The 23,410-nt window shown below is 17.6% G+C and overlaps 1 protein-coding gene across 11 annotated transcripts in view; it reads right to left on the bottom strand.

The window, feature by feature from the left end:
• LOC122714508 (protein TAPT1 homolog) overlaps nt 1–21,491 on the bottom strand; it is a 110,167-nt gene extending 88,676 nt beyond the window's left edge. For 7 of the 11 annotated variants that reach the window (XR_006346647.1, XR_006346648.1, XR_006346651.1 and 4 more), the window contains exons 1-5: nt 21,213–21,490; nt 20,851–21,082; nt 19,093–19,247; nt 18,530–18,627; nt 3,045–3,379 (exon numbers count right to left, since the gene is read on the bottom strand). Coding sequence is in view for 4 of the 11 variants with exons in the window: in XM_043935881.1 (XP_043791816.1) it covers nt 3,045–3,379; nt 18,530–18,627; nt 19,093–19,247; nt 20,851–20,995 (733 nt within the window). In the remaining 7 variants the exon portion in view is untranslated. Of the gene's footprint in view, nt 1–3,044; nt 3,380–18,529; nt 18,628–19,092; nt 19,248–20,850; nt 21,083–21,212 lie in introns of all 11 variants that reach the window. The other 4 variants (XR_006346652.1, XM_043935884.1, XM_043935882.1 and 1 more) reach the window with 3 other exon arrangements.
• Nucleotides 21,492–23,410: the final 1,919 nt, after the last annotated feature.

The raw sequence follows: 23,410 nt of genomic DNA, 5'->3' as shown, positions 1-23,410 counted from the left end.
GACAATGACATAAAAAATATGATATTATGTTTTATCATAATTTTATATATCGAGTATAGACCATAACACAATAGTCTAGAAAACAATATGAACAATATTCAATTTTTCAATTTTAATATTGTGAAATATTGTAAAATCTTTAAACAAAAAAAAATTTTTGAATTATATTATATAAAAATATATATATTATTAATTATTATATATTATTAATGTTTCAAAATAGAAATTCTTTACAAGTCAATATGTCTTGTATTGGATTAGAAATACAATCACGGAATTCAGAATAAGAACATTTTTTTAATTAAGACATCAGAGAATATATTCCAATGTTATATTAAGAAAGACATAAGAAATACATTAACATTATGTTTTTTAATATAAATATAAAACGACAATAGACTCACAATCTATATAAGAATAGATATTCTAATTGAAAATAATTAAATAAATGATGAATTTATATACATGGCAAAAATGTCCAGCCACATGAGATTACTAGAACGCCATTGATTAAAATGATATTAGCAAGCAATCGACATCACGAAAATCTTTAATCTAATTTTATTTTATCAGATTATACAAGATTATATAGATTTACAAGATTATATAAAAAATAATGCAATAAATATTTCCAATGTTATAATTTCTACAGTTATTATATTTCTATACAATTTATATTTTTATATTAAAAGACTTAGAAAATAAAAAACTTATGACAAAAACTAAATTAAAATATACTTTAAAAATGTATTTAAAGCAAACAAGCAAAAACAATAAAATTTTACTATATATTATTTGATATATACAATTTAAAAAGCAATTTATTAATAAATTCCTTTATAATCGATGGAAACGATATAATGAAATATAAATTGAGATATTAAATGATGATACTGATTTATATAATCATATGTACATATGTATATAATCAGAGTTACTAAGAAATCCTTCATTTTGCAACGTAACGTATCATTATACATAATATCATTCGCTTTAATCACAATCCTTACAACAATCCTTACAAATATTTTACTTTTCAAAAAATAATTTTCTCCCATTTCCTAACCATGATTAAGACGAAATAATTTATATATATGGATTATTTTGTTTTAATATATTCAAATTATGCCTTATTTTGTTTTAATATATTCAAATTATACATATATATATATATATAATATATATAATATATTTATATTATATATATTATATATTTGTGAGATTTTTATTCATAAAGAATATGACACGTCTGTAAGGAAGATTTCTTCTACTCAATAGACAGAGATGCATTATAAGTTCAGTAATTTATTTGAAAACAAGTATAATTGATTTATGTATGAGTTTTTTCCAGATCGAAGATCTAAAGAAATGATGTAATTTTTGGAAAAAAAATCCAAATCTTATTTTTAACATGATTTTCGATAAAAATAGGATATAGTTATACGTATATTTAAATAATAATTAATATATTTATTTAATGAACTCTTATTGTAAATGCATTATTAAATTGGAAAATGTTTCACTTTTAAAAAATGAAAAGCAATTAAATCATCATTAATTGTAGCAATAATTAAAAATAGAAGATATGAAAATAGAAAATAAAGACGCCATATATGATCAATTTAAAAAAAATAATAAAAATAAAATACCCAAAATACATATGATTTTCAAGCATTTTGCTTACGAATTGAAAAAAATTTAACAGTTAATAAGAATTTGCAAAATTAGATTTATTGAAATTTTATTTATTTATTGGCTTTACTTTCACAGATAGATTGAAAAAAACATCGAAAAATCATTTGTAATTATTCAATACTAATACTAATTATTTACACTTTTCTATATAAATATATTATTTCTATTTAAATTATTATATTATTATATATTGTTATATTATTATTAACATTATTATTAATATTATATATTAACATTATTATGTGAAATTTTGTATTTAGAATTTATTTTTCAAATATTATGACATTTATAACTTCTTAAAATATATTCTTGAAAGAAATAACTGTTTTAAATTGATATCATTCGATCTTGATGAATGAATGAACAAAATTCATTCATTTTTATTAATTCTTATTTTCCTTAAAATATTTCAATTTATATTTTAGTGTTCAAACATGTAAACTTTAACTGATTTTACAATTTCATTACATAGCTTCCATCGACAATATACTAAAACAATTTTTTCACGATGAATGCAAGCAAAATTTGTAAAAATTCATAAAAATTAAATTAAAACATTGAATATAATAAGCATTGGATAAGTAATAAACAAATCATTCTACTTATTATTATACTATTTATTATTATAAAGTATTAAAATTAAAAAAATTTAATTCTAATGGCTAAATCAAAATTCGGATTTCTTTTTAATAAAACTAAAAATAATAATAAACTAATAAAAATATATATAAATATATTGATAAATGAACTGTATATATTTAATTCATAAAAAATTTGAATTTATATGGTATATAAAAAAAAATATTCAAAATATCAATATTCGTTATAATATTTAATATTTAATAAATAATAAATAATATTTAATATAAAAAAATAATAAATATTATAATATAAATTAAAATAAATTCTTTATTTAAATTGTTGAGTTTTTAATAAAAATTTAAATTAACATATATATCCGCAATTTATGAATTTTACAGTGACAAAAAGAATCTCTCAATGCTAGAGATAATTACTGAGCATTTATTATTTACGAATTTATCCAATGTTGTCCTCAATTATTCAGCTTAATGATATCAATATTTAACAAAGAAAGTATATTAATATTCTTAAAGTTAATAAATAAAGTAATATTCTTAAAATTCCTAAAATTCTTAAATCATTTGGACATTCGATTTTCTCAATAAATAATTGCCAAATATTGAAACAATACTTATTTATATTTTATACAGAAATATGATAAAAATGAGCCAATGCTCATTTGGCCTAAAGACTTTTCGAAATATAATTCGAAATAAGAGCACAGAATTATCTTTTCTATATCCAATATTTATGAATAGAAAGGATACAAACATAAGCAACAGCAAACAATAGATGAGGTAGAGTGCCCAAATGTTGAGATGTTTGTGTTTGCGTTTTTGATCTAGGCTCCGTAGCTGTCCATAGAAGGGCATCTATCGTATCTTGGCCAAAAGCGCTGAATAATCTATCACCGACTTCCAGCATATTATAAAATATATACAATTTTATTACTGATTGACTTTTCACCAAATGGTACATCATAGAGGTGTCAACCTTCCATGTAGCTGCCCAACAGCTGATCACCACAATTCCCTTTAAAAGATCGCAAATCTCTGCTGGTTTTAGATGCCGTTCTCCAACTTTTAAATTACTCCTTTCCTTTCTAGATCATAAATATATTTTATACATAATAAAATATAACGTAGTAAAAGTTTAATTAGATATGAACGTTTAATAACATTATGATAATTTTCAACTTCTTTTATCATTCATCATTTGTATAAACATGTTTTATTTAAAACTATTTTTTATTAAAAAATCATTAGGATTAGATTAGGCTGTGAATCATGAACATTGAGTTATCTTAATAAGTTATATAATTTAACAATTAAATTATGTTCTCTAAATGATACATATAAATATTTATTTTTACACTAATTTTCTTGTTCTTTTTATTTTATTTAAAATGATTAAAGAATATATAAGAAAACAGATATAGTTCATCTGCAAATATATAATATATAAATAATACTATAATGCATATAATTATATTGAATAAAATATTTTCAATTTTTTACTCGATTGATTTTATAATCTTATTATAAATACTTTGTCTAATATTACAAAATATAACTTATATACAGAAAATAGCATAGAGAGACACAATGTATTAATGTATGTTTATAATCACAATTGTTCAGATAAAATTCTTCTGATAAAAATATATTTTGAATAAAATTATTCGATTAAATAAAAAATTTTTAAAAATTATTAAAAATTTGTAAAAAATAATTTTCAATAAAAATATATAATAATTGTATTTTAATATAGCTTAATTAATACAAATTCGGTAAAAAAAATAATTAAAATATAAAATAAAATTTTCTACTTTATCTTTCCGTTTTTTTTTTATATTTATTTATTTTATGAAAATTTATTCATCTAAATCTTGAGATCATCTTTTATGCATTATAAAATTGTATGAAAAAAGAAAGGAATCATCTTTTGCTATTAGGCTGATTGCTAAATTCTGTTATTATTAATCGATATTTTTATATACTAATTTTATAACATATATGTATATAATAGTGTTATTTATATCACATAATGTCTAAATTCAATTAAGATATATTATAAATTATTTCTTATTTCTAACAATTCTTTTTTTTTTATGTTTTTTCATTAAAGTTTTGAAATTATTGAAAGCTATCTTCATTTTTGATGAATCTTTTCTATAAAATTTTTGATATTAAATCAATTACCATCTTTCTTTTCAAGATTTTCTCGCCTTACATTTATTGCGTATTATTTATTACAGAACAATTCAAAAAATATATCAGAATAATTAAAAAAATGTTCAATATCATTTAGCAAATAATCGCAATTTCAACAGTAATCCAAAGATTTTTCTATTTTTATTAACACAATGATTCATAAAATAATTCACAGTACAATAATTCACAGTGATATACATTTAACACACTTTCATAAAAGTCTTAGATTCTAGAATTATGATTTTTCGATAAAAAATCCATTTTATTTCGTTATTTTCCAACTATTCGATAAAAAATTTAAATTCTTAAATTTTTCTTTAAATTCTTCTGTTTTAAATTCTTATTTCACTCATAGCTCTCACAAATGAGTAAAAAAATTGAATCATATTCTAGTATGTATTATTTTTCTTTTCTCAAAGTATAATTTATTTTGGCCTTAAATAGATAGACTTTATCAAATATACATAATATCTTTTTAAATTCGATATACTACTACTATTGGAATCTCTTATTTATAAAATCCATTATTTCATATTCAATCTTCTAGATTTATATAATTTTTATTCATTTCAAATATATCAGTTTAAATAACCATATAAGGTAATAGATATTCTACATTTTTTGGATTTTATATACTAAGATATTTTTGAAGATGCTGTTATTAATTCATTAGTTTTTTTTACAGATTTCTTTTCAATATCTGAACTTCAATTTTTTTAAATTATTAAAATCTATTTTGAAAAAGATTTTATTTGTTATTGTCTTCATCTTCAATTTAGATAATTTTTTCGTTATGAAAAATCCAATCTCCGTTTTTTCTGCTGTAGATATATTTTTCATTAATAATTTAAGATTTCAATCATTTGATCATCTAAGAACTTTGTGATCAAATAAAAATATAGGATTTTAATAATATATATATACATGTACCAATATATCAAATTCTATGAAAAGAAGTTATCAAATTTTGTAGTATACACAATTTAATAATAGATGATTTATTAGATTACATAATTTTCGATTAGTCTATATAATTCGATAGAAATTTATTCTAATTATGTAATTTAGACTTGAAGTTTTTCCCATAATAAAATAATAAATATATATACAATATTAATAATTATAGATCTTCTATTTAATTTTACTCAATTATTCTTTGTAAAAAACACAAAAAGTTTTTGCTGATAGATATAGAAAGATACGTTTTTCTTTGTTTTCTTTTTCTTCTTTCTCTTATTTTCCCAAGAAAAAAATTTAATTTTTTATTGTTCTCTTTTATTTTTCTTATATTTTAGAAATATGATTTGTATTTTTTTTTTTTTTATAAAACTCTTTCTTTTACAATTTTTATATCTGTTTAATCTGTATTTTTTAATTCAATATATTTTTTTTTTTAATGCGTTCAATTCCAAATTCTTTTCAGGATATTTATTATCTTATAGAAAATATAATTTATAAAATTGTTGTCTTTAACTGTATAAAATTTCTCATATTTTGAATCCTTTGCAATAATGCATACATTTCAGAAAAATTTTATTTATATTATTATTTTTATTATCTCTGATGATGTTAAATCGATTCTCACGATTTATCAGATTTCAGTTTTATAAATTATATGACTTGAGATATTTTTCTTTTTTTTTTTATCATCATTTCTTTACCAAATCATAATTTCTTTTTTTTCTTCAATCCATTATCGAATGTCTTCGTTATAATTAATTTCATATAAATATGTAATCATATCATCTCCATAGGTTTTGTCTTCTTTTAAAATTAATTCTTATAATAACAATTTCACAATTATTGTAACGCAAAAATCTTGAGAATATCTCTTCTTACTTTAAATGATTGACATTTTTTTAATGCCTTACATTTTATCTTAATCATCAAGACCATTTTTTCATCTTATTCTTTGTATTTTTTCTTTTCTATAAGTTTAATAATTTTTTTTTTTAAATAAATTTTTTTAAATAAATTTTTCTTTAAAAGAATTTTATCACATCTGCTACTAATCGATGAAAGAATTCTGAATTTTCTTATTTTTATTTAATCAATAATTAAGCGTTTCTTCCTTTTTTTTTTTTTGCATATAATTTTCTCGTGAAATCTTATAGAATATAAATCTTATATAAATACAGAATATATAAATAATCGAATTATTATATATATATATATATATATATATATGAATATATATATATAAATATATGAATATATATATATAAATATATGAATATACGACTCCAATTTATAATAGATAGATTTAATGTCACTTCTAATAAATATACATAATTTTTTTGTTATAAAAATTGTACATATCCATCATTAAACGATAAATTTCGAGCTTTGATTGTGAATAGTGGTTTTTTTTTAAATGATGGTTATCATTTCATGCAGACTTCGTTAAAATTTATATTCAACGCAGTCCATCTTTAAATAAATTTTCTTGAATCGATAGAATTTAAAATATAATAAGTTTGAACATGATCCTTGCCATGCAAATGAATATTTTTTCCATATTTTTTCACTAATTTAATATTCACTCGTTTTTACTCGTTTGAATTCTTAGTATCCATATTTTTGTCCAAAGTTGTCTTATCCATAAGTTGTCTTATAAATTTCCTCGTTGATTTGCTCTCTAATAGTTAATATGACTTATATTTTTTATTTTTAAAAATACTTTATTTTAAAGCAGTATTTTTCAATTTATTTTAGATCATGCCGTTCGTTTCAAAACTTTTTATTATAATCTTCATAGTTAAAATATTATTATTATTTAATATTTTTATTTTAAGATCATGTATATTATAATATTTATCTTCGAAATAAAATTAGATGGTCTTATGTATTAGATGTACTTTGTAAAAATATATAATTAAATCTTTATTTTTTCTAACAAAGATATAATTAAAAAAATTATAATTACAATTTTCAATTTTTATTATATGTTTCAAAATTATAAATAAAATATTATGTCTAATGAGAAGAATGTAACTTTAAGTATTTTTCATTATCTCCAAAATATTTAGTTTGCTTTCCTATGGAGTAAATCTTATGTTAAAAAACATTGCTTTAAAAAAATCTTACTTTATATGATTGATTATTGAAGATAACTTTTTAAATACTTTAATAAATTTGTTTTTACATATTGTTAAATAAAAATTATACAAAATATATCTTATATATCATATTTTGAATGAATATTAAAGAAAAAAATCAGAAATAGAGATAGCTTCTATATGACATTTATATTAAAGAATGTTTTACTAATGAAAATTACACAGAAATAAAAAATGAATTTCTAAATATAATATTTCTAAATAAATTGATGAAAGATAATTATATGGAAACTAATTATTGATAGAAAAATAGATCATAAATAACACTATTATATTATAAACTAATGAATAAAAATTTCAGTCACTAATTTTATAATTTTAATTTTATATCATGAATAATTGATTTATCTTAGGAGAGAAAAAAATTTTTCAATCAATCTAATATCTTATTTAACTTATTTTAATAAAATTAATTTATTCTTTTATAAAAAATTAAAGAGCAATGAAAACAAATTATGTAAAGGATTTTAAAATATTAAATGACAGAATTATAAGATATGTTCTATTTTAAACTACATACTATACTTACGTATGATTGCCTTGACGCAAAGATGAAATCATCTAAGTAACGTCACATATGCAAAGTAAGTTTTTATTATCAAAATAATGTATAAATATTTATAAAAATATAATTTAATCATTGTTAAGTCTGAAATATATATTTTATTTTATTTTATTATCCGTTAATTTTTACATTGCCTCTATATATAATTTTAAATAATAATTTTAATAATAATTTCAATGTCTATTCATATTTTGTAAATTATAATTTCAAAAAAAATTAATCGAAATATTGATAATATTCAATTTATAATTATTTATTTATAACTCATAATTTATAATTATATTTAAAAAAAATAAAAATAATACACATGTCTAGAAGAAAAATTACTTATTGATAACTAATTTTGCAAAATAAAATATAAAATGTATTCTAATACAATTATATGTACTTTTGTTATTCTTTGCATTGGATTATTCATTTTTGAATCATTATTAATAATTAGTCAAAAATTATTCACAGATAAATAAAATTAATATAAGTAATTTGTACATGATTGTAAAATTATCCAATGCAGTTCATTTTAAATTATCTTTTATCCTCAAAAAGATATTTTTCTTATTTTTTATTTCAATTTAATTCATGAATATCTATAAATATACATCTCAAAAATATAAAAACATCGATTAACTGACGATTTCTGAGATAATTTCAAGCAATATTTTCTTTTGCAAAAACTTTCGTTTCAGCTTTTTTAATGAATTAACAAAAAAAACATTGTTATAACCAATCACAGCGCATAAACTAATCAAACTCGTATTAGGTATATACTTAGCTGCAATAAATCCAAACAAGATCGAAGAAAGTTGAATATGACAAATATTTTTTTTATGAAAAGAAAATATATTGATTTATATGAACAATGAATAAATTTATTATATATATAATATATATATAATATATATTATTTATTATATATATATAAATAATATATATAATTTATATATATATTATATATATATTCGAGATAACATGCAACATATTACAAATATAAAAAAGATGTAATATATAAAAATAATAATAAAATTAATTTGAATTAACTGAAATTTTTTCTGACGAATTTATCTTAAAGATAATATCTATGAATTGTAATTGAAACACAATTAATTCAAAGAATAATTTTAAAAATCATAAAATAATAACAAAAATAATGTTTAATTTAATTCAAATAAATTTACGAAAAAACAAACATAAAAATTTTTAAAATTGTCAAGCAAGATGATATAGAAAAACATTTGAAAATTTAAAAAAAAAAAAGAACAATAATTAACAGTAATCATTATTATATTGTTTTTTTTCAAAAATTCAAAGATAAAATGTGATTTCTTTAACAATTTTCTTCTCTAACAAATAAAAAAAAATAAGTTATTCCATTAAAAATTATCTTATTATTATTTGTTGAAAAAAAATTACAAATTTTACTTAATAAGACAATTTCACATTTGTTCGTTCAACATAAATTAATATACATAATTTTAAAAAATTAAATTCTGAAAACCAACATATGATTAGTAAATTTTTATAGATCTTAAAGCAAAAACGAATTTAAATAATGATTCAATAAAGAATTTTCCAATGCAAATATTTTTATGATATTAATATTTATACAAATAATTTGTATTAAAAAAAAAGACTTTATAATTTAACAAAAATCGAGATATTTAACTATCTAACCAAATTAATTTTATTAATTCATCAAATTTCAATTCGTACTATCGATAATCAAAAAAATAATAATATATAATAAAGAAATTATAATTATGGTATCATAAATGATAAAACGAAATGAAAAATATTGATAGTAAATATAAGGAAACATAGATGGAATATAAAAGAGATAAAAATGAAAATTAATAAAATGAAAAATTGAAGAAAGAATAAATGGAAGATATATGAAAAAAAATGAAGGCAATTTAATTGATATTTCTTTTCATTGGTTATATTTTTTTTTGCATTCGATTTTAATTTTTATATTTATTATTACATCATAAATATGTGACATTCGTCATACACAAACAATAAATATTCTAAACAAAATATTTAGAAAAAAAAATTTTAAATTTGTAATTTGAATACATATATTTGCTATATTAGGACTTGAATATGTAGTGTATTTTGTCAGAGAAAATATTGGAAATTTAATATTTATTTATATATCTCATATAAAATAGAATTATACGAAATATTTTATATGATTTTAAAAATATGATTATAATAATAAAATTCCAAAAAATAAAAGATTTTTTTTTTTTGAAGAAAATAAAAGAATACAATAAAAAAAATTAGATCAAAAAATAGATTTATTAATTGGTATTCAAAAATTAGAATATGTCATGATGGTAATATTAGAAAATTTTTTGCAAATTTATATATACAAAATAATCAATATAGATAAGAATTTCATCAAAAAATTTAATGTAATTCTATAACTCATGAATAATAAATATAGAAAAAATACTGAAAAATTTGAAGAATTGTTTATAATGATCACTAATTTTGTATTTTAATATTTTTTTTCAATTTCTTTGAATACATTTCTTTAAATTGTTGTAAATACTTGTAGAAACAAATATTAATGCTATGAGAAATAATTTTGTAATTCACATAAAACAATATATTTTTCTTAAAAGAATCATTAAAAAGATTTGCATAAAAATGAGAACAGAATGTTATCAGAATTGGATTCTACACGATGTGATAATGATTATGATGTGAAATTCCATTGCTAATATCAAAGATAACAAGAAAGTGCAATGTTTACAAAAAAATTGACAAAAATGAAAAAGCAAAAAAAAAAAAAAAAAAAATATAATATTATTCAGTGTAAAGCAATATAAAGCAATGAATAGTCCTTAATATTTCAATAATTTGAAATATTTTCAATTCGAATAAACAACAAAGAATTATTAATTACTAATCAATTTAACAATTTAATAGAATATCTTTAAAAAATATTTAAAAAATAGAAAAATAAATAAATAACATTGAATTGCTTCTCTAAAAAAACGTTAAATGATAATTAGAGCATTGCAAGAAAATTAATTAATTGATATTATAAAATATATTTATATATACCAATGTAAAAATCTTTTCATTATTAAATTTATTTATTGATTTATTATTTATTTATTTTATTATTCATTAATATAATCTTTTAAAATAGATATAAATATTTTATATTAAAACATTTTATATCAAGTAAATTTTAAAGATCTGAAACAGATTAATTGAATTTACATTATTTCAATTAAGAGATTATTTCAATTAATTCGAAATTTAAACAATTCAAAGAAAAAATTTCTTTTGATAATTTATTAATTGTTCTTAATTTCAATGAAAAATATTTTAAAATTATAATAATACTTCTATTTTTTTCTCCTTTGTTAAATCAATCCAAAAATTTTAATAAAATGGAAATACCTAATGTTCAGTTTTCCTTTTGTTGAAGTTGAAACTAAGAAAGATAAAAATTTTTCTTTTTATATAGAAAAAATAATAAAAACATTTTTAAAGCAACTTATATTATTGTGATATTTTCTATTTCCTCATTTGTACTAAACATTATGCATATACTTTACGTTAAAAACATTAGTTTTTTACTACACAAACTTTGACAGCATTAATTTAATGGGTTGAGTCACCAGTTGTAAACAAAATAGTCATGTGTTAATGTACATGAAAAAATTATAGAATATAATTATATAAGGAAACTGATATATTCATTTAATTGATATCATTTAATTGATAAATATAAATTTGTCGAATATAGAAATAAAAATTTTCATTAAAAGAAGAATTATAATAATAATTATTCACGCAAAAATTATTATTATTTAATGAACGAATAGATGAATCAATATTTGCTTTGAAAACAAAATGAAGATGAGGATAAAAAGGAAATTATTTCTTTTACAACCATTGAAGAAGAACGTGTCATAATATCAAATTGACAATGAAAATTATTTGGAAAATATTATTGACAAGCTAACTGTTCAGTATAAAAAAGAAATGCAGTTAATTTTTGGAATAGCAAAAAAGGAATTGACTGTTATTACAACATCAAAAAAGTTATAAAAGAATGAAAAACCTAAAATACTTATATATGAAAAAAGATGATTCTCATATTGACAAATTAAAATAGATCGCCAAAGGAACGTTAGAAAAATTCTAAAAGCAAGAAATAGAAAGATATTATGACATTAATATTCGAAGATTGCAGAAGAATCAAAAATTAAATTTGGAATTAAAGCATCGTACCATTGACTATTGAACATAAAATTTTGTCTATTTGATTGCCAAGACAAATAATATGTAATCTTTCGTGTATTTTTGATTTCTTTAGAATTACTTTTCTAATAACAATCTTATCATAAATCTAACATAAATCTGAGGATTCCTCAATCCTTCAATTGAATGTTTCAAAAATTTCTAATAAAAAAAAATTTCTGTTCCTTTTCCATAGACTTAATTTGTTTAAAATTTTAAAAACCTTCAAATACAAAGGGGTTTTTGGGATTCAAATTCAATATATTTATATCACGCAAAAACTTTCTATGATCAATATTATCATCTTAAATCACAGCGCTCTAATAATCAATCAACCAAAAACTGCTTAATTTGGTGAATGTGCATACTATGAAAAATTGAAAGCTAGATTTTTAGAAGATAATTAAAGATATAGCAACTTTTATTCATGGGATAATATAACAAATAGTTTCCTATTTTAACTATCATCAATTTAAAATTAATGAAAAATTCAATTTAGAAATATTGCAAATCAAAGTAATTATTAAAATCAAATTTTGTGGACACAAATTAGGTTGAAATGAATCTTTTATCATATGAAAAATTATATGATATTTTATTCTCAAAGCATTTGTCAAACAAATTATGGGCAAATTGGCTTCATTCGAGCCAATTCAGAAATATTCAGAGTCATATATTAAATTGTACTCATAATGGATTAGAAAGCTAGCATTTTCGTTCAATGTTCATTTTCGAATAAATAATGACAAATTATTTTATATTATGCTAGTTAAGATAGCCATGTAAGTAATTCAAAGATGTTTTACAATATCTGAATCATGAGACATAATACTAGATGCAATATAGCGGTCTCAATTTAGAATATGGGTGAGAATGACATGGAACTTATATTTCATATGATCAAGAGCAAAAATACCTGATTTTTTATTAACAATAAACGATAGAATATCAATATCATCAATCACTGTCTTTAAAACAATGGAACATAAACAAGCGAAAAATGGCTTACTATATTAAAAATTTTTTACATATAAATCTATAGAATCAAGAAAAATTATTTATATCTTCTTTTTTGTATCTTGTATATTATTATATGTATTTTTTATATCTTATGTATTTTTATCTTGACAAGATATATAATCTTTCATAAAAACTATACTTATTCTACAGAATAATCATATCAATTGATTTACCAATTGATAATATATGATATTTTATATGATGTATGAGATATGATATTTTTCAATTTGTATCTTCTTTTGATTTTGAAAACGATAAAAATTAATCTTCAGTCAATCCATCAAAATTAACTGTATCCACATTTCCTTATATTGTATTTATATTTATAAAAAGAATTATATATTTATAAAGAGAAAAAAAAGTACTGTGATAAATATCACTTATAAAACAAAGATAGAATATCAAAATTATAATGAAATACAAAACAATACAAAAATATGGAAAAATATTTAAAAAAAACCACAAATGTTAGTATGAAACAAAAAATCGCGCATAAAAGAATTCTTATATAAAAAGAAATATTCATATTGTGTTATACTTTGTAAGATGTCGATCAATCAAAATTTTAAAATGCAAATATAATGATATAAAAAAAAAGGAATAAAAATGCATAATAAAAAAGATTTAAAAAAAATAGAAGGAAAAAAACTAAAAAATCTTTTCTTTCCATTGTTTGAGAAAAAAAAGAATACAAGAATTTTCGGATATAATTTGATATGTCACCAACATTCGATAATAATATATTATTCAATAAAAATAAGAAAATAAAGCAAATCATATATCACAATCTTGCAAAGTAATAGCATTTACAATATATTTATATTAAATATTAAAGAATGTACAATAAACGTTTGAAAGATATTGATATATATTTGAATGAAAATATTTATTTATAATTTATCATTTATATTTTTTAATAAAAATATAAAATATAATAAGAAAGCGAAATATTTATACGAAATATAAAAAACACATGATGTTTTCCTTATCTTTCATGCAATATTACGAATTTCAAGCTAGAATATTTTCTAAACTAATGATTTTTCGATATAAATGGATACTTATTCCATATTACAATATTACAAATAACAAATTGTATCAATTAATATGTGAAAAATTATTAATTATTACAGAGAAACTAATAAACATAATCAAAAAAATCTTTCAAGTTGATATTAATAATAATTCAATTCATTATTCAAAATTTTAACGATAAAATTTCAAATAGAAATTCAATTTGTATTTAACGAATAACAAATACTTCGAATACAATCAGAAAAACGTAATTAAATCGTCACATTCTGTATTTTGTTATTCATTTATCATTTACATAACTATTCTTAATATTGTTTTAATTATAAATTCTAAGAATAGAAAAAAAATCAATTTTCTCGAAAACAAAAAATCAAATAAATGAGATTGATAAGAAGAAAAAGTATTTTTTTTCTCTCAAAAAATCGAAATTGATCATAAAAAATAAAGATTTAAAATCTATTTATTTTGTGCTCAGAATCTTAAATTAATTTGCAAGATAATCTTTGCAAATTCGATTCAAAATATTTGTTTCGATTAAACCGCAATATACATCGAAATATTTATAAATTTTTTATAATAGTTTCAAAATTCATATTTAACATTAATGTGATATGATATATTGATAAAGACAGGTAGTATAAAAGAAATCAAAAAGATAATGAAATATCTATAGACCAAAAAAATTAATTGTAAATATATAAAAAATAATAAAAAATTAATTATAAATAAGAAAGAAAATTATATTCATAAATTTAATGAATAGAAAAAAATGATAAAGAGTTAATAAAAAAATACTGTAAAAGAAATTAAAAAAAATTCAAGAATAAGTTGTTTAAATATTACAAATGAGCACGATGTAACATCTTGTACATGAGATTAAACTAAATTAAACTAAATATTCAAGCCCTCAAAAATAGCAAATATTTCCATTCTTATTATAAACTTTGGAATATCTTGTTTTAAATAAATATCCTGACTTTTTTTCAAATGTTAAATATTTTTTACTCGTGTATTTTTAGAGTAAATATTGCGTTCATCTTTTGTTTTCATACAATTGCGTAAAGAAAATAAATAAACAGAAATGAAATAATCAATTATAAGCTTTTCGACAATTCTTAGAAAAATAAATGATTTTAGAAAAATATTTGAATATTAATATTGCAGATGTTTGTTATATTTCAAATCAATTACTTTATAAATAAATTGTTTTTAAAAATTTTTTAAACGTACACGAAAAATATAGAAAATGTTACTTTTGGATATTCAAAAAATATTCAAAAGATGTTGACACAGTATATCTTAAATTGGAAATTGAATTTTTTTTACAACGAAGAATTTAATTTCAGGATTTGAAAATATAAGGATCACAATCCTTAATAAGGATCACAATCTTTGAAATATTTTCCTAATATCCAGAACGAATGTTCTTTATAAAATTTATAAAATATTGTTTATATTTCTGATTCTATATATAATAATGTTATTTCATTTTTATTTCATTTTTTTTTTTTTTTTTTAGATATTGTATTTCTTTATACTTATAGTTTTATACTCGTATATTTATATTCTTATAGTTTTTTACTTGTATTAAAATAGAAAAATATCTTTTTACGAGTTTCACGAATAGGAAATAGTAAATATAATTTTTAAAATAATTTTTATAATTTTTATAATTTCTGGAATATTGAGAAATATTTTTTAGAATATTTTTCTGCTTATATTTCATGCACTGTTTTATGTATTTTTATGACATCATTATATTATATTATAATAATAATATTAAAAATTGTAAAAATTAAGTAAAAAATTCTAATTCATTATTTACATATTTTTTTTATATTTTTATGCAAATTCATGCTAACTTACAATTTCATCATATACTTATTAATTGAATGAAATGATGTAACGTAATTATATTTATTATTAATTAATATTTATTGTTAATAGATAACAAGAAGAAAATTTTTTAATATTATGTTTTTAAAATTTAAAAATATTAATATTTTTAAAATTATTTTATATTATGATATTTTATATCTTATTGAAAAATTATTTGAAAATAATGGAAGCGAATTAATTATTGCGATATGGTTATAAAATATATTATGAATGAACAAATTTAGAAATTCATATACTCGAAAATATTTTTTTATAATTAGACAAAAGATTTTATAATATAAAATAAAATTTATAATTTTTATATAAATTCCTTAAATATAAATATTAATATATAAATATTTTATATATATCAAGTATATTATATAATATTATATATTATGTATATTATATTATTCATAATACATATGTATATATCTGTTATATGTATTTTATTGTCATATAAGATATCTTCAGAAATCATGATATTGAAAATCTTTGTTTACCTAATTCGATAGACATTATTATTCTGTTTGTTTATAAAATATTGAATATATACTTTCATAATATATCGCGCATAAATCATAACCATATTTTTTTCTTTTCAATAAAACTTGTTTGATTATAACATTAATTTAATAATATTATAGTTTTTAAATATAAATTTCTTTATTTAATATTTTATAATTTATAAAATTTCAAAATATATAAGCAATATTTTAATTTGAATTATATTTATTTATATCTGTTAATAAAATATTAATAATATATTTCTAAAATATCTTTGGAGGATCGAAATCGAAATAAAAACATATAAAAATTGAAAATATATATGAAAATTTGATAAATATTGATATATATTGATAAAGTTTATTTATTTTGCTATAAGCATTAAGCAAGTTTAATAAAATACTTTATTTAATATCATTAAATAAAGTAAATTAAAATAGAATGAGCTTCATCTCTATCAAATTGCTCTATCTTGCTCTATCTTATTGCTCTATCTTTGTTTTGCTTCATTTAACAATTGTTTATAACAAAACAAATGAATCTTAATCGATATTCTTTATATCACTTTTTATGTTTATTTAAAATTAAACATCTATTACAAATATAAATACACTGTATATCTGTATATATATATATATATATATGTATATATATATACATAATATTTTATAACGAATCAGTAAACATTAATTACATTTATAAATATCAATTTAAATTTAAATTTTCGATTAATATTTACAATTAAAAAAAATTAGTAAAACTAATGAAAAATTTTGTAATAATTGATTTAATCAACTGATAAAATTAATCATTAATTTTATACTTTATAATGAACTATTAATTATGCATTACTAATTAAATATATTATTTTGAACCATTTAATTAAAATTTTATTTGTAATATTATAAATGTAATATTATAAATATATATTATTTTAAATAAATATTATTAACATAAATAATTTTTCACAAATTTCAGATTAAAAATATTTGCATAATATATATGAAAATTTTTATCTCTTATATTTGATATTTATATGAATGTATAGAAAAATTGATATGAACTATTTTTAACTATATTCTTTACTTGTAATTAATATCAAAAAATATTTGAAAGAAAAAAATAATACTTGAAAATTGTACATATAAAATATAATTATATATATATAATTACATACAAATAACATACATATAAATTACATATAAATTATATAAAAATTATATATAAAATATTATTAAAATAAATCATTAATAAATTAAATTTGCTCATAAATACAAATTTAATTATAATTAATATTATATATTATTTTATTATAGGAGATCATAAAAAATTTATTATTTATTTTTGTTAATAGAATTTTTTATCATATATAGTAATTTGAATAATTTAAACTATAATATTGGAATATTATTATTATATATATATATATATATATATATATATATATATAATATATTTAAATTAGAAGCAGATTATAAGACAATTTCTAGAAGATGCAACTTAAATTTTCTAAATATAGACTATTTGAATAATACATATTTTAAATTAATGTTAATTTACATTTTCTTAAAATATATATAACTTTGGTTAAATATTGAAAATATATATATTTTTTTTTAGTTTGAATGTTTTAATAAAAAATATAAACTTACCCAAAGCAGTGTAATAAGGGTCTCGTAATTATTGTCCACAGTGCCATCATAAATCTTAGTGGAAGAAATGTATAAACAAATAAAAAAGAATCTGCACACTGAAATAAAACATTTTTTCTATTACATTATTATTTTTAATATTTTATTTATGTGACTTTGTTACTTTATATATTTAAATATAAATGTAATATATTAAATTTAAAATTTTAAATATATGTAAAAAAAAAACATTAATAATCTTAGAGTTAGAAAAACAACTTTAGAATTAATTTTAAAAAATTAATTATAATATATACTATATATATATATATATAATATTCACTTAAAACCATTTATAAAAGATAATTATATAAATCTTGGATTATTTTATTAATAATCTATTAGAACTATATAAATTATATAAATTCTATTAGAATTATTTTATAATTTACAAAGTATAAAATGATCAAAAAATACTTTATTAAACAAAATATATACTTTATTATACATATATAATATATATATACTTTATTATATATATATAATATATACTTTATTAAACAAAATATTTATGATATACATACTTGTAAAAATCCATAGGCCATAAATTTTTCAACTTCTCTTGGAATTTTCATAAAAGAATAAATTTTCTCTCTTCTTGCAGAAAACCTCTCTTCATCATTTTCTAATTGATAACCTCTTGTTAATTCCGTTTGTAAGAATTGTGCAAGAGAAACACCTGTAATAGAAATAAAAATTTATAAATTATATTTACTATAAATCATATAACAATTAACAAGCATAAAATTAATCATTATTTATGAAATTTTAGAATTATATAAGTATATTAAATAACAATATTAAAATAAAAATATAATGAACATATTATTATGAAGTTGAATGTAAATAAAACATGTAATTGATGATATATATATATATATATATATAATAACTATAATTTATTTTTGAATATACAAATAATTATAAATTATAATTATCATATTTACTTTTAAATATTTTTCCTAAAATAATATTGTTGTATTTTTTAGATATTTTAATTAAACATTATGAAATTGAATCATTTTAATTAAATATTAATTATCTAAAATTAAATATAATTATTTTAAATTTTATTTCAATAATTGTAAAATTCTTTTTCATTTTCTATGCGTAACATAAAAAAAAAAAGATAATTACATATCTTATTATTTAATTATTATTATTATCTATTAATATGTTCTATTAAATTTTAAAATAAAAATTGAAATTTAAAAGTTATTATAAGAAATTATTATAAGTTATCATAAATTAAATTATTTATTTATTATTTTTTCTTTCTAATAATTCTGTAATTAATAAAATTATTATATGTATAAACTTTAATAAATAAAAAATATAATTTATATTTTATTTTAACTTAAAACTTATTTTTATTGATATATAAAATAAAGAAGATTTTTGCAATTAATAACAATTTAATATAGTAATTTTTTTGGTTTTATCTCTTTCTCAAAAAGAAAGCTTTTTAATATATAATATATATACATATTACAAATCATTAAGAAATATTAAGTAGCTTTATATATAAATTTAGTTAGTTATATCAGCAAATAATATTGTTAAAAAATTATTATTAAATCTTATAAATTAAAATATAAATAAAAATATAGAATATAGAATTAGAAAATTTATTATTTTTATCATGATTCTATCATATATTTTTATTTAAAATAAATAGAAATTCAATAATCTATCAATTACTTATACAATTAAAATAAATAATAAAATTTTGTTTTTCTTAATTACAAAATGTCATTCAAAAATTAATAAAAATTTTATTTTATATATAATAAATAATAATAAAAATAATATATAATTATATATAATATATATAAATAATATATAATAATATATTATTTTATATATAATATAAAAATATAGATATTGAATACCTATTCTATATGATTTTATTCGTTAATAAAATATATTATCCAATATATTAAATTTCAAAAATTTGTTATAATATTCAAAAATTTATTATATTATATATACAGCATTTTTGTTATAACCTATTTAATATTTGTATTTTCCAAAATATAAAAAAGGAACTTTAAAAATAGTTACTATACAATTTGTTCATTTTGTTATAATTTATTATAAATTTTAATATTAATATATTTTATTTTAAAAATTACTATAATTTTATAGTAGATTTTATAGTAATTATATACAATAACAATTTCATTTAATATCCATATATTTAAATATATCATCATTATTATATAATTTCATACATCTTAATAAACAATTTAGTAAATAAATTATAATTAAAGCAAAATTACCTTGTTTCTTTTGACGATATTTTCCGACATTTAATTGATTTTTCACATTTTGAATTTTATTACCATGACCATCAGATTGTTTTGTAGATTTAAATCTTATATATTTTTTTTCAGTGTAATTTTGCCAGTTTTCATCGGTATTCATTATTTCTTTTCATTCCTTGTCTGGTTACTGCATAACCTCAAATCTATTATTTCATTAAGTCCGTTTTTAGCTTAAGTTTCTTGTCTTCTATTTAAATAATTTTAATTTTATTTAAGTTATTTTTTATTATTAAGAACTGACTGACTTATTTCGTAAATAATGCACTTGTAATATTCTTCATAAAATATTATAAAGATTAAAATTATACAATACTTACGAATACGAACGTCTGAACTCTCTGACACTCTAAGGCCGTATAATGTACAAATAATATACGAATAATTCTCTCGGCTTCTGTGATCGTTTACGTCTAATTTTTTTATAACTTTGACCCTCACACTTGTGTTTATTTAACTAACTCCTATAGCTTCTCGTTTATATTATACATACTTAATTTGTATTATTTCTCAATATATTCATCATATAGTCAAAATATCGTTGTATTTTGATTTATTATAACTAATAATATAATTTAGAATGATTCAAATTGATTCGAATAAATATTATATGTCATGAAATAAATTTGAATTGCTTTGAACCTTATTCGCAAGTTTAAAAATTCCAAAACTCGAAAATCTTAGAAATCTTAATTATCATTGAAAGTTTTGATCTAAAATTCATTGAAATCTAAAATTTATTGAAAATTGTGATAGTTTTGAAAGTACTAGAATTAAAATTAGAAATCTTAATTATCTTGAAGGTCTTGAAAGTCTTCAAAGATTTGAAACTTTTACTATCTCATTCGCCTACATACTTCTCGCTCTTACCAATGTTATCTGATTCCGGTTTTTTGCCGGCATTTTATTGTGCCGTACATTCCGTAGATATATTACAACAGTGAAAAATAAATAATAACTCTCAAGAATTTCGAATCTTGCAAGATTTTCAAAAATTAAAGAAAATTAATATTATCAAGGCTTTTAAGATGATTAATCGAGATTTTCATGATAATTGAAACTTGTAAAATTTTTAAGAATTTTCTTTGTATCAAATTTGAATTTTCCGCCATTTTAAAAATCGACTTGAAGTTTTCAAATTACATAAGTAACTATATAACATAAAAAACATAAGATTTGTTTAATAAATTAATTATTCAATTGAATAAGTCTAATCCACATACATATAGATTGGTTAACAAAAAAATATCTTTAACAAAAATTGTTAGATAGATAAATACATACTTATCTTTGTAATCAAAAACATATTATCCATTGATTAATATTATATTATATTATATTATAGTAAATAATATTTGAATTTTCATCATTTATATGCAATAATTTTATGTATGTTCGAAATTTATATTATTAAAACAGTATATATTTTATATGTAGAAATAATTAGTAAAAAATATTCGGATTTTTATTTTTTCATTTTCAGTAATATATTTCATAATATATATCTTAGTGGAATTAAAATGATAAAATAATAATATTTATTTTAATCTAAATTTTAATATAAAATATGTGTATGTAATTTTATTTAGAAAATGAAGATGACTTTCACAAATTCTTTACGCATCAATCTTCAAAAATATTAAAAAAACCAAAATGAATTTTAAAACCATTAAATTTGAATTAATTAAAAAATTTATTAGTAATAAAAACAAATAAGATAAATAATAATATTGGCTTTGTTTATAAAAATCAGTTTTTTAATCAAGAATTTCGAAATTTAACTATTTATTCAGATTCTTTGAAATATTATTTTTATGTATTTATAACACAATTTTCTTATCATGTATTTTATAAAAAATACATACATTTATATATATAGAGTATTCTATTATTCCGTTTGACTTATCTAAAAAAATATATAATTATAATTCTTCATAAAAAATCAATAATTAAAGAGTCAAAAAATCGAATTTATAAATTTAACTTTATGAAAACTAATTTTTAAATAAAATTGTATTCTTTATTTTTTATATTTATTTTCATATACAAGACTTTCTATCATTCTAGTTTTATCAATAGTTCATTATCTAATCGATAAATGACTAATTTCACTTATTATTATTATATAAAATTTTTCCAAACTGAAGTTTCAAATAAAAAAATTGTATTTTTTCTTTTCGATTTATTTTTTCACAAAGAACTATTCCTTATTCAATTATATCACAAATTATATCACAAATAATGAGATATTTTGTATATATTCTATTGTGTTTTGACAATATAAATTTTAAAAAGTATATATATATATTACTTATTATTTTTATACATTTTTTTGTGAAAAATATGAATTAAATTAATTTTCTTTAAAAAAAAAATGAAGAAGAATTCAAATATTTTATTAACAATTGTATACAAATTATTTGAGACTATATAATTCAAATTTAAATAGATATTAATAGTCCTAAACAAAACTTGTATAAACCTTGAAATATATAAAAACGCTTTCTAACCGAATTAT

The sequence above is a fragment of the Apis laboriosa genome, unplaced genomic scaffold (assembly GCF_014066325.1).
Source record: "Apis laboriosa isolate Shangri-la unplaced genomic scaffold, ASM1406632v1 scaffold30_cov140, whole genome shotgun sequence".
NCBI classification, from domain to species: domain Eukaryota; kingdom Metazoa; phylum Arthropoda; class Insecta; order Hymenoptera; family Apidae; genus Apis; species Apis laboriosa.
The sequence above is the reverse complement of the archived record's forward strand: the minus strand, read 5'-3'. Positions and strand labels throughout refer to the sequence as shown.